The sequence below is a fragment of the Adelges cooleyi genome, unplaced genomic scaffold, assembly GCF_023614345.1.
Source record: "Adelges cooleyi isolate 19-005CV unplaced genomic scaffold, UGA_ACOO_1.1 ACOO_flye_CR_arks_rails_tigmint_CR_PRNA_574, whole genome shotgun sequence".
NCBI classification, from domain to species: Eukaryota; Metazoa; Arthropoda; class Insecta; order Hemiptera; family Adelgidae; genus Adelges; species Adelges cooleyi.
The window spans coordinates 15,328,490-15,356,380 of record NW_026096268.1 but is presented as its reverse complement, the minus strand read 5'-3'; the positions used below and the strand labels follow the sequence as shown (position 1 = coordinate 15,356,380).

The window sequence follows — 27,891 nt, the reverse complement described above, 5'->3', positions numbered from 1 at the left end:
CGGGCAAGTGAAAAGTAAACGTATTCAAACGTCGAGGGTAGCTAGACAACGGCAGAGAAAACTAGCCTTGACGACCAAAAATACATAATTACTTGGATTATTATTTATTACCGTCTTTTAATAGAACGGTTACTATGATGATTGAAATAACCTTTTGTTTTTTTTTAAATAGTTTATTCAATTTAAATTAATATATATTTTATACTTCAAAAATCTGTATTTAAGGGGCAATTTGAGTTGAAAACTTAGAAGATAATACTGTAAGATGCAGTGTTCAACAAATGACTGAATTTTTAAATCTCATTCTAGCCTAATTGATTGTTGTCCTCATCTGTTGGTAAAAGTTTGTCCGTTCAGTATGCTTAAGTCGCCTGTTAAATGATATTATAATTAACTGGGCGACATTGTCTTTTTGAATAATATAAATATAAAACGCTGCCTTTTTTTTTTTGGTAATTACTGATATATACTATATGAATTTTTTTAAATCCAAGATAGCCATTTTATTAAGAATAACTTGCTGTACATTTTGACTGGCCAACGACCAGATTTGAATAATTTAAAATTTTAAGTTAGTAGTTAAACTATTTCTCGGACTATCACAGCATCCTTGACAGCGATTCAAAAAAATTGGGTTTCATCAAAAAGAGGAGGACTTAAACTATAGTCTCTCGTCGGTTTTTTTAAAATAAGTTAGCTACCGAACTACATTGTTTGGCGTCGACCGTGTATTACTTCTAAATTTTCGGTCTATAGCGTTTAATTTTTATTTAAATATCGAATTTTAAATTTTTTCATTATGGTGTAATAATGCATAATTGACATAAATTCTATATAGGGTATACATACAAACCTGGTTGCTACACTGAAAAGCCCTAACGGTTATTAACTGTTGTGGTTAGAGCTTATAACGGGAATACAATTATTTTATTATAAATATTTTTTAATGTATTATTAATTCAGTTAGTTCTAACACTTATTATGTTTATCTATAATTGAGGCTATTATTAAATTGTATTATTATTATGCTTGTGGTTTTTTTTTTATATTATAAAATCTTCAACTTCATACTTGAACAATAATTATTAAACTCTCAATAGGTTTATTTAAAAAACAAAAACTGCACAAGTTACATTTGGTCCAATAATAAAGCGGTTTATTTGACAATGATCACACACATGAGATATAACTTCATTAGTCTAGAACTAATTGACCTACAACATACTGTAGTTGAAGGGTTATCTACTATATATATATAAATTAGATAAAAGAATGCAACACTACCACACAGGTTTTGTGTTAGTTATTATTAATGAATAGATTAATTTGTGCTTCACTTTTGTTGCACAATAATCATAATAAAAATGTCGGTTCAAAGATAACGATAATTTAAATGTTTTAATGATGTCGGTGCATCAACAGACTCATGTAAACCACTGACATAAAACCGTGGTCATTATTCCAAAAGAGAACATTGCCAGTGTGCGTTCAATAATATACATTTCGATTGTTTATAAGAAGAAAAAAAAATTGGAAATGAGGTTTGCGTCAAAATGATTTAGCTTTTCTCTCGTGTTTTATAATTGTGTGTTAATAAATAAAATACATTTTTTGCAGCACCAGCAATGCAAATAGAATGCCACCGTACAAGCTTTGGGCCTCGACAGATGATGGGAAATTGAATTTGTATCTTTTAACGAGTGATCATATTGAAGGTGCGTTGCTCGTCGTCCTTCGAGAATCGTTTTTCCCCGAAGAAAACATCTGTAAGGGCGTTGATGTCATGTCTGAGAAAGGTGCCGCCGATGAGCAACCAAATACAAGTAAATATTATAATTAATTAACGTGCCCTCCGTTGTCCGGATGGTTTATTTTCAAATAAATGTTGTTCCAGACACAGCCGAAGCCACGGGAAAAATCGCCATTCGAAATATTCAGCGAAAACTGCAAGTGCAAATCGTCCCCAAAGCCATGATCGATTTTATGATCTACGTCGATTCCAAAGTGGATCTGTTCAAGCTGTACGGTACTCTTTGTGTCTTCTCGAAGTGGTTTTCCTTTGCACGTCCAACACCCACCGCAAGCGAAGAATCGCCGAGCTTTTCAAACATATCAACAGAGAATAGGCGACACTCGTCTTACTTCACGCCTTGTCGCCAAAAGATTGAATTAACTACACACTTTTCTAAATCATTTTTCACCAGTAGAGCCAGTTTATCTATATTAGCTAGATACTTTATTGGCAAAATATTACTTTGATCAACCGCCTTTTGGAATTTGCTCTTACATTTTGTAAAGTTCATGACTACTAATCATCTCGGCACTGTATTCCTAACGTGAGGTTTTTGTTTTAATTTTTTTTTTTTTACAAATTTTATGGAAAAAATAGATTTTAGTAAATAATAAAAAAAAGGCATTTTAGAGATAACGTTTTGTTTTCTCAACTGTTACATCATAATATCGATATTGATTGAATAATAAACATATGTATTCATTTAATTTATTGTGTCAAGTCTATATAAGTCGGGTCATCAATATATTAACTTTGACGAGGAGCTGATTAGGTATTGTAATTATTACAATGATTTTTTTATTTTTCTGCCTAAACCCACGACGTCTCTTATTAAATAGCTGAACCGTTGGAAAACCCCCAAAAAAAATGGAAAACCCTATAACTTTGACCGTTATCAATTTTTAGCGCTTTTTACAGTAACGAGGTTTATTAGTTGTTCAAAAATATACCAATTTTAATTTTAACGCTTTTGCAGTGTTCTATATTTCATACTGTTCCCTTGATTTGCACGGTGATGTAACATTGAGGTCGTATGTACTGAACGTTCCACATCTTAAGCCTTGATAAGTAGTAAAATGCAAAATATATTTTATTCGAAAAGTTGTTGACAATGTTGTGTAAAAGCAGCGCTTGTGCGCTAGGCATTCTTGTGCTGTATAAAAAATAATTTTCTGGTTCTGTAATTTAAAATTCAACACCGCCATAGTTCGACTTACGGCACACAAAATGTACATAATACGTGCTTAAATTCAATACTGCCATATTTTTGTATATGGCTATCATATTAAAATCATGTGTCACATTTTGGGTTTAAGTTAAATAGTAATATTTCATAACGTTTTAAGAAGTCATATTGTAAAGCATGTTTTTATTTTTTTTTAAAGTTGTAACTATATACAGGGCAAGACACTATAATTTTCCATAAAAATGTAGACAATTTTAAAATATGTTAGCGTTTGAATTTTCATTAGCCTGTCCGTTTGTACTTATTTTACGTACAAGGAATGAAAGTAAACATTTTCCAAGTATTGAAATAGTATAGTGTAACATGTACCTACAAATATAGGCAAAAAAAAATTATTTTCAAAATATTTATATTTTCCGAGAAAACGAGTGCGTTACACCGAATGGATCACCCTGTATATAGTTGTGTATTGTATACGTTCGACATAACGATTTCAACCACCACTGATTATATCAGTAAATTTGTTTTATTTTAGTAATTAATTGAATCAACATAATATGTACCTTTTAGGTACTAACCGTTTTTCCAATTTAAGTTGGTCAGCAATCTTTTGTCATACATCCGGTGGTTCCGGTCTCTAAGAAGGACTTCAATAAGGACTAATAATTTACAAAACTTAGTCGACGGCCAACCACATGAAACGGCCACGGCGAGGATGGCTGAGACGGCGGCCAACAAAATGAATGCGACCACAGGGATGACAGCTTGAATAGATAAAGAGCAAAAACCACGTGATGGGTTCAAACGCGGCGGCCGTAGACAACTAATAATTGTAGTGGTCTCCAACAAGATAGTACGGCCGTTTTTCCACACCTGAAAGTCTGTAGATACGAGTTCAGTAGAGTCAAACAAGTTAAAATATACCTGGGTTCAATATTAACAGAGAGAGAAAAAAAAAGCAGACTGACAAAGAAATATTATCAACGCGTTGCAGTATGTTGCTTTTTGTGGAAACTAATGAATGTGTTACCTCAGTGTGTGGCCCTAAAGCCACACGGGGCCCGGCAGTTCACCGCCTCCGGACCGAACCGCCGATGGTATATGCAGTACGGTACGGGCTCCCCTATGCCGTACTCCTGCACTCCTGCAAATCCACACGGCAGTATGCAGTTTACTGCATCAGCGCCGTGTCGCCTGTGGTACACACACGGTGGCTCCGGCTGTCCTGCCTCAGTTGGCCTGTAGCCGCACGGAGGACGACATCTGTGCGCCGCCGACCCGTATCTGTCGTGGTAGTAACACGCAGGTACTACCGGTGCAAGTTCTACCGGAGCGGGTACTACCGGTGCAAGTTCTACCGGAGCGGGTTCTACCGGTGCAAGTTCTACCGATGCGGAGTTCTACCGGTGCAAGTTCTACCGGTGCGGGTTCAGCTGGTGGAAGTTCTACCGGTGCGGGTTCAGCCGGTGAAAGTTCAACCGGTGCAAGTTCACCGGTGTAAGTTCAACCGGTGCGGGTTCTACCGGTGCCGCGTCCCACCATTTCTTTTTGGCCTTGAACACGAGAACAATTTTTATTTAAACTAATAACTATTGTGCTGACACTGACAAAACAGCGAGCCCTGGTCGAAGGTGTGTCGTTGAACATGTCATCAAACAATATGTATGTTCATACGCGTACCTTATAGAGCAGGTAACCGCCGCCAGTTACCGTTAGAACGGCGCCGCCGGCCCACAAAATCTTCTCCATAGAGCACATATTTCAGAATATTAGATATAATACTTGAAACGCAAAAACTGTATTTCCAACAAAAATGTCGTTTGCTCGTGAAAAGCTGAAAAACAACTGAAGTCTGAGACGGTTGTTATCGCAGCCGTTTCAGCATAGTAACACACGTTTCAGCCAGCAACCAATGTACTCACGACTGGTAAGCACAGTAGTGGTAATTTATTCAATTCAATTGAATTCTAGTTAAATTAAGAACAAAGAACGTATTAAAAATCAGTGTATATTTTCATTTAGTTGTACAAAGATGCGTTTTACAAATTATATTCGTATAATATTGTTTTGTTAGATAGATAGTTTGGTAAATTAAACGATCACAATGTATACAATATATTTTTGCATTTTTCCCTTAGTAAGTTGATTTTCGTTTGCATGAAAAAATTAGAATTTTACGGATAAATTAATTGTATAAGTAGGTAGGTACATAAAAAACAGGAAATACCCTATCACATATGTAAAAAAAAAAAACAAGTAGAAGTTAGTATGCGGTCTAACCGTAACACACACAATATACAGTTGTTAGTTATTATAATATTATTAGCTAAAACGATATTTCATTAGTAATTTATCTGAGTTTTTGTTCAGATCCAATTTTCTTAAATATTACATTAAGGCTATATAGGACGTACAAGCAATTTGTTTTTTGTAGTTATCACGTTAATAACTTAAAGCAAATTCTAGTAGAACATACCTAGTCAATACTTTAATACATAATTGAATATTTTATGTTAACTCCTACTTTTTTTATTTTTTTTTTTTTTTCATTTAAATTGACACGAGTCCATTATTAGTTAACGTGTTAAAATTATAAATAAAACAAATTTTAATATGTATAGCATACATATGGGTATGTTAAACCGAGTAATTAACAAAATGGTTAGTAAAATAAAAAATAATAATGGTAATTAGGAATAAGGTATAAAAAAAAAAAAACATATGTTTTATAACGTCAGAGGGATCATTATTAGTGTTTGACGTTTTAGGTACATTCTTAATGAATAGGTATAAACAATATTTTGGTATTTTCAACAAGGATCGATTTAAAAATCTATAAACATATATATAAATATATAATAATAGCTAAATAAGAAAAACAAGACTTGGGAGTCAATAAATTATAAATTGACCACACCAGTTTATTATAATATGTATGTATAGATATATGTATATATGTAGGATTGATGTAATTTATAATCTAAGACTAAGAAATGGTGTGGCGTTACAAAAATGTTAGACAGCAAAACAGAGTACACACAAGTCATTTATATCTTTAAAGTGCAATATATATATATATATAATGTTTCTAGAGAGCATAGGAACAAATACATTGTTCAATAATTAGCTAACATAAAATTTATAAGCATATTATATATATATATATATATATAGTTTTATCACTTCAAACGTTTCACCTAGTTGATTAACATATTATAATGATATCTTGTGGGGTATATTTGTTGTGGTTAGACAAACGATGAATTTCCAATATTATTGCATTTATTTTTCACTCTGAACTGTAGTTTAATGCTCAGTATTTTTTTTTTTTTTTTTGTGTTGACAAATTCGTGAAAACAGAGAACTTAAATATAGTAGTTATATTATAATTTTTGCTATAAAAAAAAAAACTATTCATTTACTTTTAATTTAACCTAAATAGTGCTCATTTATATTTCTATATGTATATATATATATATCGTTTTTAGAATAACACATACAACGTTTGGTATAATTTTTCTATTTTTTCCATAGGGTTTATATTTTATTGTATTAACGAATGTCACTTCAATTATCTTTGTACATCGATTATTATTGTTAACTATTGGGTATTTGAAGTATTTGCAATTGTATACAATTATTAGGTTATGCCCGCTTGTGCTTTTTTTTTTTTGAATGAAACGTTTGCCAAATTTCTACCGCTGTCGAATAAGTACCTATTTCAGTATTTGATTCATATATTATTATGCTAAGCCCGTTCAACTAGTGTATCATACTGCATTATCTAATTCTGTACAAAAAATTCAATTTTCAAGTGCATTCTAAAATTCGTACACTATATCTATTGTTTTACATAACTTAATTTTCTAAAAATGTGAATTTATGACATCTGTGTTTACCTAGAATAAAAAAAGAGTGGGTTTTTTCATCGTCATCTAGCTTAATAAATTGTTAGAACGTGAGTACCTTATGCTAACCCATTTCTGATCAGATATCTTTACAGCTTTTATCTTTTAATGTACGTTGACATTGTCACAGCTTTGAATTGGCCTAAACATTTTTTTTATTGTCTTTTTTGTCCCTCTTGGTGGACCATCAGCCGATTTCACCAACATTTGTTAATGATTTAACTGATCGTTAATTATATTTTACAACAAGTTAGTGAAAATCGTTGTTAAAACAATTGTTAAGTTAATCAGCCGAAGTCAGCTTGTTAAAAATTCAATTGGCACGTTAAAATCGAATTACTAATTGAGATTTAAATATACAATTATAATATTATCACTTATCAGTTATCACATTTCGTGATAACCAATGAGAACGCTGGAATCAAGGTTAGGTTAGGTAGGTTAGGTAGGTAAGGTTAGGTTAGGTCAACTAACAGTTTGTTAACTCAACAAATACAATTCAATAATAATAACAACGTCGTGGTGAAGTGGTTACTTAATTTCACCTGATGTTCACTTTAAACGAATCGTTAACTAACATTATGTCAAGAGTGTGTGTTTAATAATAGTTGGTGAAACCGGGGCTCTGTCTATCTGCTGTTTTAAGCGCGGCGTAAACGTACAACACGCCTACGGGCTACGCTATACTTTCCGGTAGAAAGTCGGCAAACGTTTTGTTTTACATTAGTCGAGAAGTGCGTACCATTGCAAAGGGTATTATTACATTTTATTATTCGTTTGCCTAACGAAACGACTACTGATTGCTGTTGCTGTGCTTGGCGGCGTTGTGCTTGTCGCCGTCGATCAGGCCGCGCGGTTTCCGTTCCGGTTGCTCGTCGCCGCAGCTCTCCTCGTCCGCCTCGGCCACGTCCCTTTGCGAGTCCTCCGTGCCCGTGGACGAACTGGGCGTGTCCGCCGGCGGCACTTCTTCCGCGGGCTCCGGGGCCGCCACTTTGATCAGCCTGTGCGCGTTCGACCTTGCCGGGATTTGCGGTGGCTCGATCGCCGCCGCCGCCGCCGTCTCGTTGTCACCGTCGCCGCCGTCGTCTTCGTCGGACGTGGCCGTGTCAGTGGTCGGCGACGCCACTATGACGGGCGGCGGGCCTCGCCTTGGCGGTACAGCGGGCACGCACGACGGCTTCGCGGGCAGCGGTGGGGGCCGAGTAACGCCGTTGACGACCGAGGGTGGCAAACACTCCCGAACTGTCTGGAAAACATTTTCGGGGCTCATCAATGTACAAAGGTACCGAACACTGTCTCATGCGGGGGCTACACACGATCAAAGATGATAAAATAGTATAATGTCAACGTGTAATTTGTTGGGGTTTTCTTAAACAAAAAATAAAAATAAAGAGTATTTACACTCCATGCAGATGAATCAATACATGTATATGTGTCCTGATAATGATCTAATACAATCATATTTGTCAAATAGAACACGGTTCTATTGCAAATTTTCCACGGCGTTCCTCGAGGCACGGTTTTAGGTCCTATTATTTTTATTATTTACATTAACGGTTCATTGTACTCCAATATGCCAATAGTATTATAAAAAAAAAAAAAAAAACATTAAACATTGGTATGACAACAATCTATCGGTTAATTAAATTTCTGTTATTGAAACCTATGTACTATAACAGTAGTTCTACTTATTTAGAACTTAACCGATTTACTGGCAACATTTATCGATATTTAACATTTCTCATAAATCATATTCCGCGGTTCACCGTAAATTTAGTGCCTACCTAACAAATTCATTTGACTATCCTCATATCCTTAAATATATATCCTAATATCCTTACATTTTCTTTTATCCTTATATCCCTTTACCTTTAATCTATTATCTCTAATACATTATCTCAATTTATCTCTTTTCTCTTATCTCAGCAGCCGCCGAGTGTGACATCCAGCGTTACGTTTTGGACAAATTTTTAAAACCTGACCCTCAGCCATAAAACATATACATGTTAAAAAAACAACTAATAACAAAATAACTAAAAAGCGTAGAATACAAATGATAATATTGCAGATGTGAATAAAAAGCAAAAAATGTGCAGCCAACAGGTGGAGGTGTTTTTTCCGCTACTTTCGTTCTAGTTTCAAAACTGGAAATAATTGTATAATATGTTTGAAAATTAAAAAAATTAATCTATTTTCTAAACTCTTTAATATCAGCTAATTTCTAAACTCTTTTGGTTTTAATTATCTAATTTCTAAACTTAAGTGAGTGTTAAGCATTCCTATGTTTGAAATTTTATTAAAAAAAAATTAGTTTAAAATAAATACCTGATGTAGCTAAATTAGCTAAAAATGATTCGAAGAACTCACAACTTTATAAAAACATTTTTTAAAAAGACTGATAGGAAAAACTGTTACTTTATAATCAATACTAAAAAACATTGAACATTCGTTTAACTCTGTGGCATAGTTTATTATATTTAACTAAATATTTCGTGTAAATTGTGTGCAATTTTTATTGTTAAGTTATTTAAATGTACATATACGAACAATTAAGTACAAAAGATTTGTATTTTTTAATATGATTATTTATTTGCATTATTTTTTTCCCTAAACTCTATAGGCAGTGTGAAGAATAGAGAGTAGGTAAAGCGGAGGCAGAACATTGGGGTGGCCGACCCCACTTGTGTGAGTTAAGGCGGAGAAGAAGAAGATCAAGCTAAAAATACAGTTGCCAAAATACAATTGAGTTTTTTACATAAAATTTTGCGCTTGTTCCTAACCTGATTTAGTGGGCCAAATCTCTAGCAAATACCGAAGCACGTTCACCGGTTGTTGGAAATCAATTGGTTTTTCTTTGTGTTCGCTTTGCACCATCAACACAGGGGCTAAACATATTGATAGGTTTTGGGCGGACATCTTATTCCGGGGCGATTGCGACACGACTAATGCTAAATGATCCATAATGTACGTCAGAGTGGCCTGTACAGAACAAATCAATAGCGGTTTATTTGAGTTCTGAAAAATGTCGACTTGCAACGTTAAAAATATCAGTTGATCACATACTCTATTGAGTTTTGGCAGACAATCTAATATTGACAACATTAATTTGGCGTTGGCTTGCGGATCGTCCGGTAGTAAAACCGCTAACGCATCGAGAAGCATCTGGTATAGACTTCGGGTGAACAGCGGTTCGGGCAGTTCCCTCAAGTAGTCTTTCAAAACCCCTAAAATCGCAAACGGTATTGGAAATAGGTACACTGCTGTTATTGTTCATGTCGTCACACACTCTACCTGTTATCACATTGATGTCGGGCACGTTGTCGGGCGACAGGTCCACATTTCTAGGATTGCGCTCGAAGGCTTCTCGCAGGATTCGCTTCTTAGAGGCAGAACCGCACAGTCTGTAAAGACCAATGATATCCAATCCTCTCCGTTCTATTTCTTCGATACACCTCCTCACGACCACGGGTACGGACGCGGTGGCCGGAGCTTGCGACAGCGACGACAAGGAACTGGATATAGCACCACTCTCCCTGGTGACGACCGTTTCGAGATCGGTGCCTTGAGAATTGGGAAATAATTAAAAGTTAAATAGGATAATTTTTTTCAAAAACACAGTCCTAACTTACCGAATATACCGGCGGTTTTCGTTCTGGGCGGCAACGTGGACGATGTCCTTAAAGTTTTCCTGATAAAAGTCTGATAGGAATCCGTGTGCCTGAGTCGCAAATACAACGTGCCCCTCGGCTCTACTTTCAATGCTAACTGATGTACGGGACTATCTCGGACCAACGACGCTAAATGCACTGAACCTCGGTAGCACAATTTATGTCTGTACTGCTGGTCCCACGAGTAAATTAAAAAGTCCAATTCCTTGTTGGACAAAAGGTCTAGTTCGAATGTTTCGTCCCAATCGAACACGAGGTCGCCGGTACGCACCACTGTTCTGGCTTTGTGCACGCGATCGCATTCCAATACACAGTATAAATCTCTCGAAGTGCCGGGTGGTGTTGCCAACACTAAGATGTACGTACATAAAATAATTAAACCAATTGCCGGCTTTTAATCTCAAAGTGGTGTACGCTTACCGTTGGGCGGTTGGCCGGGAAGTGCCGCAGTCGAGGAAGCTCTTAGTCCTCTACCGGCTAGAAGATGGACCCACAGCAGCCCACTTATGGGCGGAGCGTTTTCCACGGTAGTCTTTTCAAATTTATACTTTAAAAACTCTAAACACAAACACATTACACGTTGCCAATTATTATTTAGGCGCGATTAGCTGTTTAATGCGGGTGATTTACCTGCCGGGTTGATTTCTAAAACTCTCGCTCTGTCGGCTTGTAAATCGGACGTCGTCGTTGGACTGCGTCGGCCTAGATGTTTGGCTTCGAGTTCCAACAGATGGCGTATTCTTCTCAGCGAAGACGTTCTGGTGTGTCTGTCCAGTGTCGAGGTCGTAGCCGATGGCAATGCCGGAGATCCAAGGCCCCTGAAAGGCCGCAGATCGGAGTTGGCTCCCGCCGAATAGCTCATGATCTCCGAATGTCTGGTTCTTTCCGGTAGGTTCTCTGCGCTGAACGTGAACCGTTGCACTTTTTGTTGCTTCAAAGACGAATCACAAACGTTGCGGATCCGATCGTAGATAGCACTAGTCGACGGTGCACGGCTCATCCAGGCTCTGTACTCGTCCGCAGTAAACACACTAGGAGAGCTGACCATCCGGTTTTTCCGCCGCATTTGGAATTCGGGCGCACTGAGGTTGCCGCCGTCGCTGTCTTCGTGGTCGCTCAAGAATGACGATATTTTCGGATTGTCTTGTGTATTGTAACGTCTCAAACTGCCTCTCAGACTGTCGAATCGCGCGGAATTAATCACCGGCTATTTATTGTTAGTCGGTTAATACCTACCTGGTGTTCAGGGACGACAGCGGTGTCCGAGGTGTACGTATGTCTCTCGGCAGTGAATTTGATCGCAACGAATTACTTCTGGATATCGTAGCGCTCCCCAATCTCGACAAATTCGTAGTTCCTATTCGAATAAACGGTCAACACAAATGAGACAATCTTTATCGTTCAACGGTTTATTGTTAAATTGCGCTGTTTATAACCTGGCACGTGTTGAGATCCTCTGTAATAATACGGCGACGTTGACGTTACTTTCGTCGCCTCGGTATCCGATGCATAGTCTAAATGTCTCGGTAAGGTTCTCGAAGCTCCTTGTGAGTATTGCGATATTAATCTGGAGCTGGATCCCGCCCCAGCACTACTTCTAAGCCCGGATCTCATCAGAGTTTGCGATTGCCGGTATGGCCCTAAAATGGCGTTTAAAAATCAGTTGTTGTTATTTTATGACCACCACGAACCACTTACTGTTTCCATAGTCGTATTCAGATTTAGGTAGATACTGATCCGAACCGGATCTCGGTAAATTGTTTCGACGCTGTTGCTGTTGTTGTTGTTGTTGTGAGGTCGTCGCCGACATTCGTCTGCCAGTCGACGACCCACCCGGACAGAAGGGATGTACTTTTTCGGCTAAAGATTCTAATGTTTTTGGATATGCTTTATCGTACGGTTGAAAATGTTGTGGTTTCGGTTGTTCGTTGACAATTGGTGGCCGAGGAGGTTGATATGACCAGTTATTGCGTCGATCGAGCTGTTAGCAAATAAAAAATATTAACGAGGTTCACAATACGGTAAGTTTAATTGAGATTTAATTTAGTTTTGAATCGTGTAAATGACGATTAGTATACCGTAGACGTTTGTCTTCTCGATTCTGGCGGCCTGGAATTGTAAAATAAATCTCCTGAAAAATCACCATTAGAATCCAGAGCTAGCTGCGACTGTGATCTTCCTCTCGAGTCTCTCCGACGTTGTTGGTCGTGAATATTGTCTTTACTTCTGTGCACTCTCCTGCAGAAGAAATTACTTGTCGAGTTACATAAAAAATTGTCTGGTATGTATAATATTATGCTATTTGTCATACACACCCCGTTGTCATGTACGATCTGGTGTGAATGTCATCGTCGTCTTCGTCGTGTTGATCATCGGATTCTCTGCTGAGATCTTTTTTGATCACAACCACTGGCGGTTGATGATGACTAGGCATAGCCGAAGCTAGTGAAACGTTGCCCGTTATCCTATGAACACCTCTTGTTTGTCTCAACGCTAAGACAAGTCGTCTTGGTATTGACATGATAATCACAACCTCGTCTACAGCTTTGCGGGTAACGTCGACTAGATTAACAGCTAAAACTTCGTCGCCCACCTATTCGATGGAATATAGTTTTTAGAATACAAAATCTAACGCAAAGACGGCCAAATCAAATGTAACTGTACCTGAATGCATCCGCTATTGTAAACCGCCGACTCTAAAGCCAGTCTAGAAATAAACAGACCGTCATGGCGGTCTACTCCGTTTCCTTCCCTAATGTACAACCCCAGCGTTTGACCGGGTCTCTTTATTATTTCAACGAGATTTACTATGTGGTGTCCGTCCTATTACACATAAAACCATACAGCGAGTTGAATTATTACAATAAATGAACAAATAAACACTATGTAATGTAATGTCTCTATGACTATTACTTGGAGCATGAGGAATTTTTTGGCCGCATCTGTTGCAGTCTTGGTAAGATGAATTCTAGGATCCAATATACGCACAACCATTTCACCTCTACGTTGCACCGCGTCCAGGGCTGCCGCTGTAGTTGCATCGTACTCATTTTCTATAGTGTCGATCAAACGAAAATCTTCTTTACTAATTCCGCTTAACTAAAAAAAAAAAAAAACAATACAAGTACAGTATTAAACTACAGTACAGTTTTTTTTTCATTTAAAGAAACTGCGTGGATTTTTTTACTTTTCGAAAATCACTTTGTAAGACTACTGGCAGTGCGTCTTTCGTTTTTGTCCCTGCGGGCAGTGGTTGTTGGTGTCTGGATGTCGATGATAGATCTTGAGCTCGGTCACGACCCTAAAATAAATTATAAAACAACAACGACATTTAGTTGAAAAACATAATTCATATTTTTTCATGTTCAACATTAGACGACTCACAAAAAATTAATAAATAACTTTACAAGCCAAACAACGTGGACCGTTAACACTTTAATGGCCTACGTGTTTCAACGTGTAAAATAATTGTCACTAGGTTTTTATTTATTAGGAGATATTGAGGAGAAGCACAGGAGAAGGAATATCGTCGAGCCAAAGCGTTTAAGGCATGCGTTATAATAGTTAATGAGAGACGGCGTGACGTTTATGGAGGAACTGCGGGTGGCCAAGGCGTTTTGGGGAGCAGGTGAATATTTTTGATGTTAATAAAATCCTATATTGTAATAACATAAACGGATCCTGTCCCGGATGGGATAATAATAATTGACAAAAAAAAAAAAAAAAACACCAACCTTTCTCGATATGAAGAAACATCCCGAGCTGGAATTCTTGTCACACATTTGTGCTAAACGTGTTTAGCGTCGGCTATTGATAGTATTGACGTTTTTATTCAGATAAATTATTATCTGAATAATAATTATCGATGATATGTACCGACGACATGGTTTAAAACTTTAGCATTTTAGACGTGGGAAGCATATACGCGTCGTGGAAAATGATTTTTCCAGGACGCCCATCTAGCAGTGTTCCATTTATGCGTGTGTGTGTTAGCCAGCCACTACGCTTGCGCACAGCTACTACCCCTGCACGGTATTTATGGCGCCCGCCCCATAATTACCGGGCAAACACACGGTCGGGCGTGCTGTACACTGCTTGTAATACTTGCTGCCACAGTAGCGTGTTGTACTTTTTCTGGCTTTGATGTTTTACAATATTCTCAACGGTACTCGAAACACGGTGTACGATACAAATGCTATAGTGTATACACATTGTGTACCGTGTAGTACTACAGGTACACACGGTAGTAGTTGTGTATTTGGGTCAATGAAAATATATATATATATATATAATGAGAGGGAAAAAACATTGTCTCATTCAAAAGCTGCGCAGTTGATCAATTAAAAAAAAAAAAAAATCTGACGTGTTACCCGAACCACAGTCGATGGTGGCGGTATAAAGTTGGCAAATTGGCCAAGACTTTTTCCAAGTTAGAAACTTTACTAATTTGGAATTGGGATCTTAAAAGTTGGCCTGGTATACAGGCATACATATGTTGGTTTCAACCTTCATTGGTTCCGTTTGGAGTGTGTGTGTGTGTGTGTGTATACGTGTGGGTACGAACATGTGCTTTCCGTATATATATATATATATATATACACTAGGGGTGGCCGCCAATAGTAGTGTGTACTGATGAGATCAATATATAGAACGTTTTGTATACCATGTGTACCTGTTATTAAAGCGATTTATAAAATATAACAAACAGTAAATAAAAACTAATGTAAAATGTATTATCAAGGTACGCGCCACGGTTGTTGAGGGTCGACGGTTTTGTTATTGTTTTTACTTGCAAGAATACTTATTGTAACAACAGTGGATTCGCATATCAACCATGTAGAGGGTTGTTCTATTGCGATTTTCTCTAGTTATATGAAGCTTGTAAAAAAAAAAAACCTAAAAAATTGAATAATTATACTGTAAAAATGTTTTACTTGGTAAACGTGCTGATTTGAACGGAAAATATTAACAAAAAAATATGAAAAAACCTACTTTTATGATAATTAATAGTAATTTTATTGAGGCTATAAAAAATATATAGTACTTAATTCACAGTTGAGTCAAAACAGCCCCCCCCCCCCTAAGAAGATATTAATGCAATTTTTTGTATTCTATAGTAATTTATTTCAGTAACCCAGACAAATATGAAGACCCGACAATATTTATTTTTTGATAATTTCTGAACAGTACTACTTTGAGGTAGTTTATAAGGACGAATAATTGGTATTACTCAATTTTTACCCAGAACTAAAATAATAGAAATTATCATACAACGAAATAAATGATTTTACTGTACATGTTTCATAATTAACAATTTCTTTTATTTTTAAGGACTATTTTTTACAAGTTGCATATAATTTCCAGTTACTTAGAATTGATTGTTTTTGTTCTCAAATTATTTTTATCTACCGGAAAACTTTACCTGACATATTTTTTGGACTAAAAGATTTAAATTGCTAAAAAATTCAGTTTCTTGTAATTAAATAAATAAAATTTACAATTTTTTCAAAATTAAACCCAATTTTTACATAAAAAAGCAAAAATTCAAAAATCTGTTTCTTACCCTAACCTAGTAAAGTTGGCAAAAAACTTGTATGTCTTTACAGAATTGAAATCGGACCGTCCTAAGTAGTCGAACTTTCGTCTAGCTTTTGGTCTAAAACCTTAAAAAAAACAGACCGCATGCAATCCCTTTAAGGGGCCTCTACAACTGCATATTTTTGGTCGAAATCAACTCATTCTATTTGATTTAAGTACTGAAAAAAAACATTAAAATTCTTCATAACATTTTCAAGGCAATGACTGTGGCACAATTTTAAAATTATTTTTTGTTAATTAATTATATCAGTTTAAAAAAGTTAAAAATTTCAGTTTTTTTACATAAACAAAATTAATTAAGAAAAAATAATTTTTTTAATTGTGCCACAGTCATTGCCATGAAGAAGAATTCAAATGTTTTTTTCAAAAACTTAAGTCGAGGAATTCTTAGGATCAGGTACATTTAAAGTAGAAACATATTGTACAAAAATAGAACCTATATGCGTTATAAAAGTAAAAAATAAAAAAGTAATTATCAAAACAGATAGTTCTTTCCGATGGGTAATATGTATGTTTAACAATTATAGCTTAAAATGACGCTGCCCACACATATTTATCCTATAGAAATGACTGTGATAGTCTCATAGACAGAGATCCTATATAATATTGGGGGGGGGGGCTTACATTTTTTAATTTTTAGGTGTAGAGATCCCACACCCCCAACAAAAAGTTTAGTTATACAATTTTTTTACACAACATACCAATTCTTAAACATTATAAATTTATTATTCTATTACAATTTTTAGAAAACGTATCTAAGACCATTAGATGGTATTTGAACATTTTTTTTTAATCTTATTTCTGAAAACAATTTTTTTCAAATTCTAAAAACCACTAGTTTATATTGGAAGGTCAAACGGTTATCAACAAAGTATCCTCATTACTGTGTTAATAAGTACACATTATAGTTCAAACTCATAATATGAGATTTTTCGAAAAATTGCCTATAGTTTACTCCTTAGAAATAACCAGGGTAGTGTTAAGTTTTAGCGAACAGTTGCCTGTACAATGGGCCTAAATAAATGCTAATGTAGAGAGGCCCCCTTAAGAGGGCGTCGCACAGCCTATTTTTAAGGAGTAAAGTATAGGCAATTTTTCACAAAATCTTAATTTAAAGGTTAAACTGTGATGTGTAATTATTAGTTCAATAACAGCTAGGACTCTATTTTGGTGGTTAATTTATTTTTCGGACTATCACAGCGTGCTTGAAAGCGATTTAAAAATGTTTTTTCATCTCTACACACGTTTAAGCAGACTGAAAACAACTCGCTTAATTTTGGTTTTACAGTAAATGCGCCCATTATAAAATTAAAAGAGAACAATATTCCGGAGGGCAAGACGGTGCGTTTTTTTTCGTTATTCCAAGTATAACGCTCAGTCTGCTTAAACATGTTTTTACCACTGAAAATCACCGGTGCGACGCCCTCTTAAGAAATCGGTTTAGGGTTGTACATTGGAGTTTTATGATATCTACCAGGTATACATCAGCTAGTACTACAATTACAAGTCCAGTCACCACCATAGTAACTGCCGGTGTTTGTACTGTACACATACCGCCGTCACGTGTTCGGTGTGTGTGTGTAAAAAGCTGTCAAAGTTAGTAAAAAATAGTGCCGCGCTTATATGCAAGTGGGTCATACGTCACGATCAATATACCCAAGCGACACCTGACGGCGGCAACCACGGTTCAAACTGGCCAACTTCTTATCAGTGAAAACAAATCACATTATCAGTGCCGTAATAATAATATCATCGTTCAGTTTACAATAATTAATATCATATTAAATAAAATACATATTTTGTTACTCGCGTCGGTCGTTTCCAAATTAGTTAATGCCGGTTTGGCTTTTTTTTTACTTCAACGTTCTCTCGTTATTAAATCAATAAATGCGTTACAGTACAGTCTCTGTACTCGAATAGTATGTGTTGGCCATGTAGATACGACAAATTAGATCTTATTTAGAAATACATTACAAAAAAATAAAAAGATCATGTGCTGACTGTAAAATTTAATCGGTAAGTAAGTAAATAAAACGTTTATTTATTCGACCGGTTTTTTAAATTTTTTTTATTATTATTGCTTTTTAGCAAGAAAAATGCATACGTCATGTGGTCACATCAGTCTCATTCAGGATGGCTGTGGCGCCATATCGTCGGCCCAAACCACGATAGAATCCGCTCCTGTTTTTACAAAGAAACCGCCAAACGCGCGAAAGCCAAATATACCAGAGCACGAAATAAAAAACTTCGATATCATAAAAGCCAGCCAGTACGGATTATTAGACAGGTGTACGCAACTCGTCGAAGAAGGTTATGACGTGAACTCGCCTGATCCTCAAAATATATATTTATTACACTGGGCTGCTATCAACAACAAAGTGGACGTGATCAAGTATTACATATCCAAAGGCGCTATTGTAGACGCCGTTGGCGGCGATTTAAAAGCAACCCCGTTACACTGGGCTACGAGACAAGGACATTTGGACGCCGTTGTTCTGTTGATGGCCGAAGGGGCCGATCCTTGTTTTTTTGACATCGAAGGCCATTCGTGCCTACATATTGCCGCTCAGTTTGGGTTTACCGCAATTGCTGCTTACATGATTGCCAAAGGTGTCGATATTAATTTAAGAGATAAAGACGGAATGACTCCTTTGATGTGGAGTGCATATAAAACATTAGGAGCCGATCCTACTAAGTTGTTAATAACGCTCGGCGCTTCAATGTCCGTGCAAGACGATATCCATAGAAATACTCCCCTTCAATGGGCTCTAGTTAGTCGAAATCCAACGGCCATCAGCATTCTAGTCAAGAGAGGGTCTCCCTTAAATATAAGAAATTCGGTCGGATACACAGCGCTTCAGTGGCTAAACGAATCTAGATCTGAAGTTTGGATTGGATTGGAAACGATGAAAAAAGTAGACGAAAAATTGAAACCAAAGAATTTCTTACTTAATAAATTAAATGAACAAACAATATCCGTCTTAATTGTTTCTACGGTTTTTTACGTCATCGGAAGCATATTAGATTCTCATATGATTTACATAGCAAAAATATGTTGTTTAATTGCTGGCTACTTAATAATGTATAAGTTAAACCGTGCTTACTCCGCCGTGTCGCAAACATTACCAGTGTCAATTTACTTTGCAACAAAATTTTGGATGTACGCCACGTGGATATTTTGGATTTTGCCAGTCGTGGGCTTCTCTTGTTCACTCGCGTTTTTTATCACTACGTCGTTGTTGTGTTACAATTTCTACTACAGTTGGAGAGGTAACCCAGGATATGTGCCAAATGCCAAAAGCGACCAATACGCTACTATCATCGAGTTGGCTGAAAGTTTTGGATTTCGTTCAGACGTATTTTGCAGTACATGTTTGATAAAAAAGCCCATACGATCAAAACATTGCAGTATATGTAACAGGTATATCGAATGTGCACTATGATAAATTTAATTTTTGTATTTATTTAGAATTTTTTATTTTTTTTACAGGTGTGTAGCCAAATTCGACCATCATTGTCCATGGGTTAACAATTGTATCGGAGTGTTAAACCATCGGTATTTCATTGGTTATATTTTATCCCTACTTACGGCCTGCGGATTCATCACGTACGGCTGTGTGAGTTACTTGAAATTAGTGTACTATTTTAACGAGCGCTCCGATTACGACAATACGTTTGTCGTTATCTGGGAAATGCTCAAACTGGACTCGTGGATCGGGTGGATTATGGTGAACGCCATTTTGCATGCTGTATGGGTAGCGATACTGTTTTGCTGTCAAATGTATCAAATAGTTTGGCTCGGCATGACCACCAATGAACGAATAAACGCGTCACGTTACGAACACTTTGTTGCCCACGGAAGGAGCTATAAAAGCCCGTACAACCGTGGAAAACTGCAAAACCTTATAGACTTTGTGCAGTTTCGATGGTTAATACATGTTAAATGTTTGAACGAACAGGTTTGGTTTAAGTATTGTGATTTTCAACTCTTTGTGGAAAGAGAATTCAAAATATACAATAAAACCAATTGTGAACACGTCTAATAACCAGATAAGACGAGATTGTTTTTTTTTTAAATTAAATATTATCGTAATATTAAGTATGTCAATTTTTTCGCGATATAAAATTATATTTTGACGTTTACGTATATTGTATCCACGTGTATGTAGATAGATTTTGTTTAATATATTTTTAACATAACAATATATTATTATGATATGAGAACTGATTGTGTAACAAACTAACTTGTTCCTCTTCACGTACTATCTCACGTTTTTTTATATTTTTTATTATTGTTAAGCAACATTTTGTTATCCTTTATTAAACATTACAATAATATAACGCAATTGAATTCTGTCTATTTATATATTTTTTGTTTACAACAAAATGCATGTAATTTTTCTAAAGTGCCTTCTGTGTTTTTAAACATTAAATGTCAGCTTTACACAAAAATATCTCGACTAATATGTAGCTAACAAAAAAAAAGAGAAGATTTTTTTAATATATATCGCTCTTATTAAATGTATATTTTTTAATAACTGTTATCCGGCAAGGCATAATCAAATGGCCTTTGTACAAACTGTTTAAAAGTTCTTTGAGCTTCCAAAAAATGAAGTCTAATTATTGGTAAAATATCATATTTTATTGTAAATCAATTTTATTTTATTTAAATGCATAGTAGGTGGGTTCTATTGTAAATGAGAAATAATAATAGGGCAAAAAATTAGAATAAGTGAACTTACTAAATAATTGTTGCGAGTATACTTCATTAAATTACATTAAATAGCAACTAATTTTGCTTATAAAATAAAAAATAAATAATTAGTATAATATAATTGAGTGTCATGTCATCCACAGTGACTTTATTTTATTTTATTTATTTCTTATGTGATAACGTGTTGCGATTATTTTCCCGTAGTGGTTGACGTACAAACGGATTTATATTTTTCTGTTTTGCTACTTAAACTAATATATTGATTATATTCTCATTGTTATACTTACAGGCGCAATGCGCGTTAAAATTAAAATAAATTTTTTTTCTTCTTATTTACATAATATTTTATTGAAAATGTCCTTGCCAACTTGCGTTTACTTTGTGTGTCTCGTGCCAAACACAAACTACTGGTGTTATTATATAAATAATACATTGATTGTACGTATGTATGTATGTTAATTAATTAGAACTGAAACATGGTTTTTAAAAGGCTCTCGGTCACAGATCGATAAAAGTATCGAAGGAGCCGTCGTTGTCGATGTAGAGGAAATCTCAAGATGACATAAGAAAGGTGTTTATCAATTACATATTATGTAAATTATTAGTAACAAAAATTAAAATCGTTTTTATTTTTTTTATTCAATTTACAATATTCGGTAAAACAAAAGCCAACATTTATTTATTCGTGTATTATGGGCATGTTCATACGAATGTAGTAAAAATTGCCTATACTAAACTCCTTGAAAATAAACATTACAAGGTTGAGAGGGTGTTACAATTATCAAGTAAAATTATATAAAATCACGCACTCCCTATAATTTTGGTGAGCAGTCCACCTTTATATTTTAATAAAGTTGTTTATATATATATATATATATATATAGATGAAAACCTAAATATAGTAATAAGGTAAAGGAAAATAACATGTGCTATTACCAAATGTATAATTTGGGCTTGTTGTGTGTGCTTAAGAGCCGAAAAATTGTTTTCAGAATGTTTGGTTAATATTTTTCAAAGGAAAATTGTGGTATTGAAAAAATAGCTCATTGTAACATCTGGCCATAAACTACATGTATTTAAATTTGAGCAATTATTTAACAAACCAAAATTAGTTGGAGCGCCACCAAATATAGATTAGGTATTTTTGTTAAATTATTATTGTTTTTCGGTCAACAAAACCGACGTTTAAATCAAATAGCATTTTTAGATTGTTTTATTATTTAATGATAATAAATTCATAAACGTGGTTCGTTTGATGTGCATAACACAGTGAATTTATACAACTCGTAAGTTATTTTAATGTTTTTCGGGTGGTTTGTATTACAATATATTTCTTTTTGATAAAATATTATTTTAACAAGGGAAACTCTAGGGAAACGTTTCAGTATAATATATTTTGTATGCACTACACAACGATATTCGGTAAAAAAAAAAAAAAACATTAATATAAAAAACCGTTCCATTAATCATGTACTCTAATATCGATTTTTCATTTTTTTAGTCAGGGTACGTTGCAGTTTATTTATATAAAAAAATAAAAACATTTTCGCGCCCCTCCAAACAAGACGCTGAATTAAAAAAGAAAACCTCCCTTAAATTCTGCTGTGGTAGTCTATATTTATGTATAGAATTGACAACAAACACCTTTTCGACCATTAGAGTGTTTTTTTTTTCATTTTCAATACACCTTGACCTTTATTGTACTTACCTGCACGCTGCATGTGTGGCTTTTGTAACTTTTTTTGTACCTTGATATGTTTACACGATACCAAACGTATTTATTAAAGTAAGGCGTAAGCTATTAAATTAATACGACCCTTTTAATTATTTTAAAAGAGAGAGAGAGAGGTGGGAATGTCTGAACCAACACTATACATGCCCATCGACGATTTAATGTAATTGACAGGAATATTATTGAAGGAAATTCTCGAGAAAATTAAAATAACCATAAAAATAGATGTAAAAAGAAAAACAAAGTAAAAAAAAAAGAAGCTATATTTAATGTAATAAACATTATAAAACGTCGTTATTAAAAAAAAAAAAAAACATTTTGTATCAACACTAAAATTAAACGCGGTAAAGTGTTCATTTTTTTAAAAACATTTTTGTCTAATTATTATTTGCATAGTTTTTTTTTATTCTTAATAAAAACAGACGAAAGAAATTATTTTACAAAAAAATTATGCTCACTGAATTGCTTATAAATTAAATTTTGATTTAATTCAATTCCGTCGCTGATAATTTGAATAGGTACTATTTATATGCGCATTCAAATATATTTAAATGTAATATTCAAATGAAACGTCCGGTCACCCTTGTTTTTTAAGTATTTATAGGCAAACATTTAAGTTTTAAATCCACTTCTAAAATCTAATATATATACCTACATTGCATCTTAAATTTTGCTGACTTTTTTTTTACACTTGCGAGCTAACCCATATCAAAACAAGGTTTGTCTCTTTGTGTACTTTTGTTTGCTAGTATTTTATTATACATTAGATTAGATAGTACACAGTTTACCATGTGGATACCGTTTACTATTATTACATTACCAGTTTTTGATGATTACTTTTAAAGTTTATCGTTTAAGATAAAAATAACAATTACACTACACTACAACACCTTTGCTCGATATTTCCAGCAAATTATAGTGTCTGCCGTTGAATCGATCACCCTGTACATTCAATATCTCAATAATGTATATACAACGAGAAAACTTGTTGGGCTGCTTTTTACATTATGCTGCGTTTTTACCAGGTACATATTATATTGTATAATATATTATAAGGCCCTCGAGGGTAACGAAAGTAGTTTTGAAAGACCTGACCTCGTGGGACAATATTGTGCAAAGGCCGAGTCTGTACTTGTACCTATACTTTATTAAATGCATCCTATACATATTGTTTCAGTCGTCTCCTGGGAGATGCCTTTACTGTGATTACACATTAAAAAGACACCTGCATAAATAAACCTCTGTTGTACGTTAAGTCCCGGTAAAAAAGGTATGTTGTGTATAGCTTTGCATTTTTCCACACACAGTTAAGACCTGGTCAAAGTGCCAAACGTTAAAGTGTCTTGAAATTAATATCATCGTTTTGCGATTTTTTTTCATATTATCATAAAATATTAAAAATTCTAATTGCAACAAAACCGTTTAGCTGAAAATTACAAAGTCGATGGGCAACTAAGATACATTTTAGTGGGACATTTTTTTTTCTTGACAAATATTCGTGACCTTTGCTAAAAATATGGATAATTAAAAACCTAACCATTTAAAGTTCAAGTCAGAAATATGTACTAATGCATCACATTAAGTTACTTGAAAGTTGAAAATGTAAAAAGTGGTTAAATAGGGTCCAATAATGTAATTACTTCTGTAAACAAGGTATGTATAAATAACATTTTCTGTGTCAAAAGCTATTGAAAGAGTTATGTTTAATCTGCGTTTACAATTATTTTTTTTAGCTTCATAAGAGTAATTTTTAATCGATATATCGATTACAGCGACTGTGTGATTTGCCATGCCTGTATGGCTATATACCAATATATAATATCACTCTTGTATTAGCATATTATGGTTTATATTTATGTACCCTATAATGTATAGTAAATACACAGTGTTTTGAAAATTGATTTGACGTGGTGCATAATGTATTAATTAAATCTGTACCTGGAATCGAAAAGGGTCAAATTCGATTTTTGAAATAATTAAGTTTACCTTTACATAAGCCCTATGGCTTATTCTAAGATTCGCATCTCTGACACTATTGACCCTTTGGGAAATCAAAACGTTGATGTCCACTTACCGATAAAAAGTTAGGCTAGGTACGAAATTGGTCCTTTTAAGATTTAAACCAGATTCAGTCAGCAGTGAGCTGAATACATACAAGTATACAGATATATGTATATATTATATTATATACATAAATTTCAAGTATACAGGATGATCCATCTGATGTAAGATACTAATTGGCTCAAGTACATGTTTTACTATATTTTTTAGTACGTTGAACATTTTTACCTTGATCCCTTAAAAGTGAAAACGGGCATGGATCTTTTTTTTTTTGTAATAGTAACATATACTTTAATTCCATTAATATGTAGAAAAACGTTTTTAAAAAAAGTTAACTTTTGAATTTTTGATTTTTGTCAATCTGTTCGATTGCTATGACTTTGCCTAAGATATTACATTTCCCCTTATAACTATCATAATATGTATTCGGTTAGGTTAGGTTAAAAATTTAAACGCTTTAATTGCCTACATATTAGGTAATGGAATTAAAAACATGTTATAATTTGAAAAAAACCAAATCCATATATTTTTTTATGTTTAAGCGGTGGAGGTAAAAATGTTCCAAGTATCGAAAAATATAGTAAAATATGTACCTAAAATTGTAGGAACAAAATAATTTTCAAAATATTCATATTCTCCCAGAATATAAGTGTCTTTACATCAGATGCGTCACTCGCTGAATTATGTAAGTTGTAAAATCAAATCGGTTAATGTGCTTTATAGTTTCCTGTATAAAATATTTCTGTCGGAACGTAACTTAATACTGTTATATATAGACTTCTGGCTTATAGTACATGTTCCTGCCTGCAAACTGGAATATTGTGATGTAATATTAACCACCTAGGCATTTCAATGTTACTGCGGCTACAATTAATTTTTCGGAATTCTAATCGATTCTAATCCATTATACTTAGGCACAGCTGGTATGGTCCAAAATAAACTTGACACGATTTATTAACGGACCATTGAAACCACGAAGGTTAAAATTATTATACTTGTATAATTATACCGTTCCATTTCATGTGTGTTCCGCTCTGGGAAGAATAAATATATACATATCTATATAGGTATTATCGTTGCCGGTCGGTGTCGTCGGATAAGGAATATATTATACACAAGCTAGCAGAATATGGTCGTCTTCATGTTTGTCCTTAAGATTTGCAACCGTACTTTTACACTTGTCCCGATGGATCAACTCGATCGGTCGGTAATGAGAAAAAGTTGTAAGGCCTTAGATTTTTATTTTTCTATATTTTATGGGTTTTCCTTTTTTAAAAAAAAAATCTTTGAATTTATAATATAGCGAGAACGGTCTATCATTTTTTTTTTTGTAATCGTCTAATAATTTATTATCTGATTATAATTCTGCGGTGCTCGGTGACAAGGTCTTAGGTGCAAAAATTGCGAAAATGGGGTTAAATATATTATATAAGGGATGAATTTTGGTTTTTTTTTAAAAATATTTTTCTCGAGTTTTATTCACAAAGTTTAAATTTCATATCGCCAAAATTAGTTATTTTCAACATACAAGACCTTTTTCCCGAGCCGTGGAGAATTAAAAATTTTTAATTTAATTTTTATAACAGCTATGAGTGCACTCTTACCTTCTTGCGGCCGCAACAGAGCATGGTAGGCGATGAGTTATGATTTTTAAACGGTTTTCCGGCCGTTACCATGTTCTATCCCATTTTGAATAGCATTCCAAGTGCCGGTGCTCGGTGGAAAACCTCGACTTAAACCGTCGTCCAAAAAACATACACAATATTGAACACACATACATAAACGACCACGAGAAATGGACCAGGAGGCCGTGTATACCCGGTATTAGGTAATGTTTATCGGTTTGTATTATTATCGTTTACGGCATGCGTTGATGATAATTGGCGGATATATATATATATATATACATATTTTCCTGATTCGATAAAATAATAATTGACCGCCGAAACCGTGTGATAAAAACGCACGCGTGTCGTTTACAAGGGCCGAGAGCACAATAATTATGGTCAGCGTGGCATACTGGCTAATGGCCGAGGGTGAAGAAAAGCGCTGGCGCGGTGCCGGGCGCCGATCGATGAGCTCGCGCCCGCAGACCGCGCGCGTTTTCGTCGCACCCTTCGCGCGGGCATTTCAAAAGGGGGAGGAGTACAAAAAAAAAAAAATACTACCGTAAGTATAACACTACCCCCCCCCCCCCCCCCGCGGGTACCATCTCCTCCTACCTACTATAGCAGCCACTACACATCCAGCCAGCTCGGCGCACGATTCATCCACGTGGTTCCGGCCTCGCCGTTTTCCCTCGGTCCCTCGTCGTCGCCTATATACTGCTGAACATTATTCCCCATGAGAGGGCGTCGCACCGCCTATTTTTAAGGAGTAAAGTATAGGCAATTTTTCACAAAATCTTAATTTAAAGGTTAAACTGTGATGTGTAATTATTAGTTCAATAACAGCTAGGACTCTATTTTGGTGGTTAATTTATTTTTCGGACAATCACAGCGTGCTTGAAAGCGATTTAAAAATGTTTTTTCATCTCTCTACGCGTTTAAGCAGACTGAAAACAACTCGCTCAATTTTGGTTTTACAGTAAAAGCGCCAATTATAAAATTAAAAGAGAACAATATTCCGGAGGGCAGGACGGTGCGTTTTTTTCGTTATTCCAAGTATAACGCTCGCAATACATAGTTTAGAAATAACGACTATTTTAACATTTTTAAATGACTGTAAATTTTCAAAAACATTTTTTTTTTTTTTAAACGCACCGTCTTGCCCTCCGGAATATTGTTCTCTTTTAATGGATGCTTTTACTCTAAAACTAAAATTAAGCGAGTTATTTTCAGTCTTCTTAAACATGTTTTTACCACTGAAAATTACCGGTGCGACGCCCTCATAAGAATCCCTATACAACAAGGTGATCCAATACTAACGCGAGACACTAATATTTTACTTTTAGGTACACATTTTTCAATACTTGGAACATTTTTACCTTCACCGCTTATACGCAAGAAAAATTACCGACAAAGTTATAATTAATGAATTATAAGTTATTAGACGATTACAAAAAAAAAAAAAAATGATAGTTAAAACGTTCTCGCAATATTATAAACTCAGAAGGTTTTTTTATTAAAAAAAAAGGGAAAACCTATAAAATATAGAAAAATACAAATCTAAGGCCTAACAACTTTTTTCATTACTGACCGATCGAGTTGATCCATTGGGACAAGTGTGAAAG

General features: G+C 34.8%; 3 protein-coding genes across 6 annotated transcripts; 2 read left to right on the top strand and 1 right to left on the bottom strand.

The window, feature by feature from the left end:
* The first annotated feature begins 1,419 nt into the window (after nt 1–1,419).
* Nucleotides 1,420–2,757, top strand: LOC126843268 (uncharacterized). The gene is made up of 3 exons (XM_050580676.1): nt 1,420–1,541; nt 1,618–1,823; nt 1,895–2,757. The coding sequence occupies exons 1-3, from the start codon at nt 1,537–1,539 to the stop codon at nt 2,257–2,259; spliced, it is 576 nt and encodes a 191-aa protein (XP_050436633.1). The 5' UTR covers nt 1,420–1,536; the 3' UTR covers nt 2,260–2,757.
* A 2,213-nt stretch (nt 2,758–4,970) lies between these two features.
* LOC126842718 (rho GTPase-activating protein 100F-like) lies at nt 4,971–26,636 on the bottom strand. 3 transcript variants are annotated; one of them, XM_050579832.1, is made up of 16 exons: nt 26,264–26,636; nt 13,742–13,855; nt 13,468–13,653; nt 13,219–13,377; nt 12,870–13,147; nt 12,633–12,792; nt 12,253–12,535; nt 11,991–12,194; nt 11,791–11,911; nt 11,185–11,732; nt 10,975–11,112; nt 10,516–10,905; nt 10,178–10,447; nt 9,950–10,110; nt 9,667–9,865; nt 4,971–8,128 (listed from the first exon to the last, which is right to left on the bottom strand). In XM_050579832.1, exons 1-16 carry the CDS (start codon nt 26,333–26,335, stop codon nt 7,680–7,682), a joined length of 3,732 nt encoding a protein of 1,243 aa, XP_050435789.1. In that variant the 5' UTR covers nt 26,336–26,636; the 3' UTR covers nt 4,971–7,679. The 3 variants fall into 3 exon arrangements, with proteins under 3 accessions (XP_050435789.1, XP_050435790.1, XP_050435791.1); XM_050579833.1 differs by lacking the exon at nt 26,264–26,636 and adding an exon at nt 14,289–14,503; XM_050579834.1 differs by lacking the exon at nt 4,971–8,128 and adding an exon at nt 9,360–9,602.
* On the top strand, nt 17,902–20,357 carry LOC126842719 (palmitoyltransferase Hip14). Of its 2 annotated transcripts, none has more exons than XM_050579835.1 (3): nt 17,902–18,168; nt 18,241–19,573; nt 19,643–20,357. In XM_050579835.1, exons 2-3 carry the CDS (start codon nt 18,249–18,251, stop codon nt 20,193–20,195), a joined length of 1,878 nt encoding a protein of 625 aa, XP_050435792.1. In that variant the 5' UTR covers nt 17,902–18,168; nt 18,241–18,248; the 3' UTR covers nt 20,196–20,357. The 2 variants fall into 2 exon arrangements, with proteins under 2 accessions (XP_050435792.1, XP_050435793.1); XM_050579836.1 differs by having other exon boundaries at nt 17,902–18,172.
* Nucleotides 26,637–27,891: the final 1,255 nt, after the last annotated feature.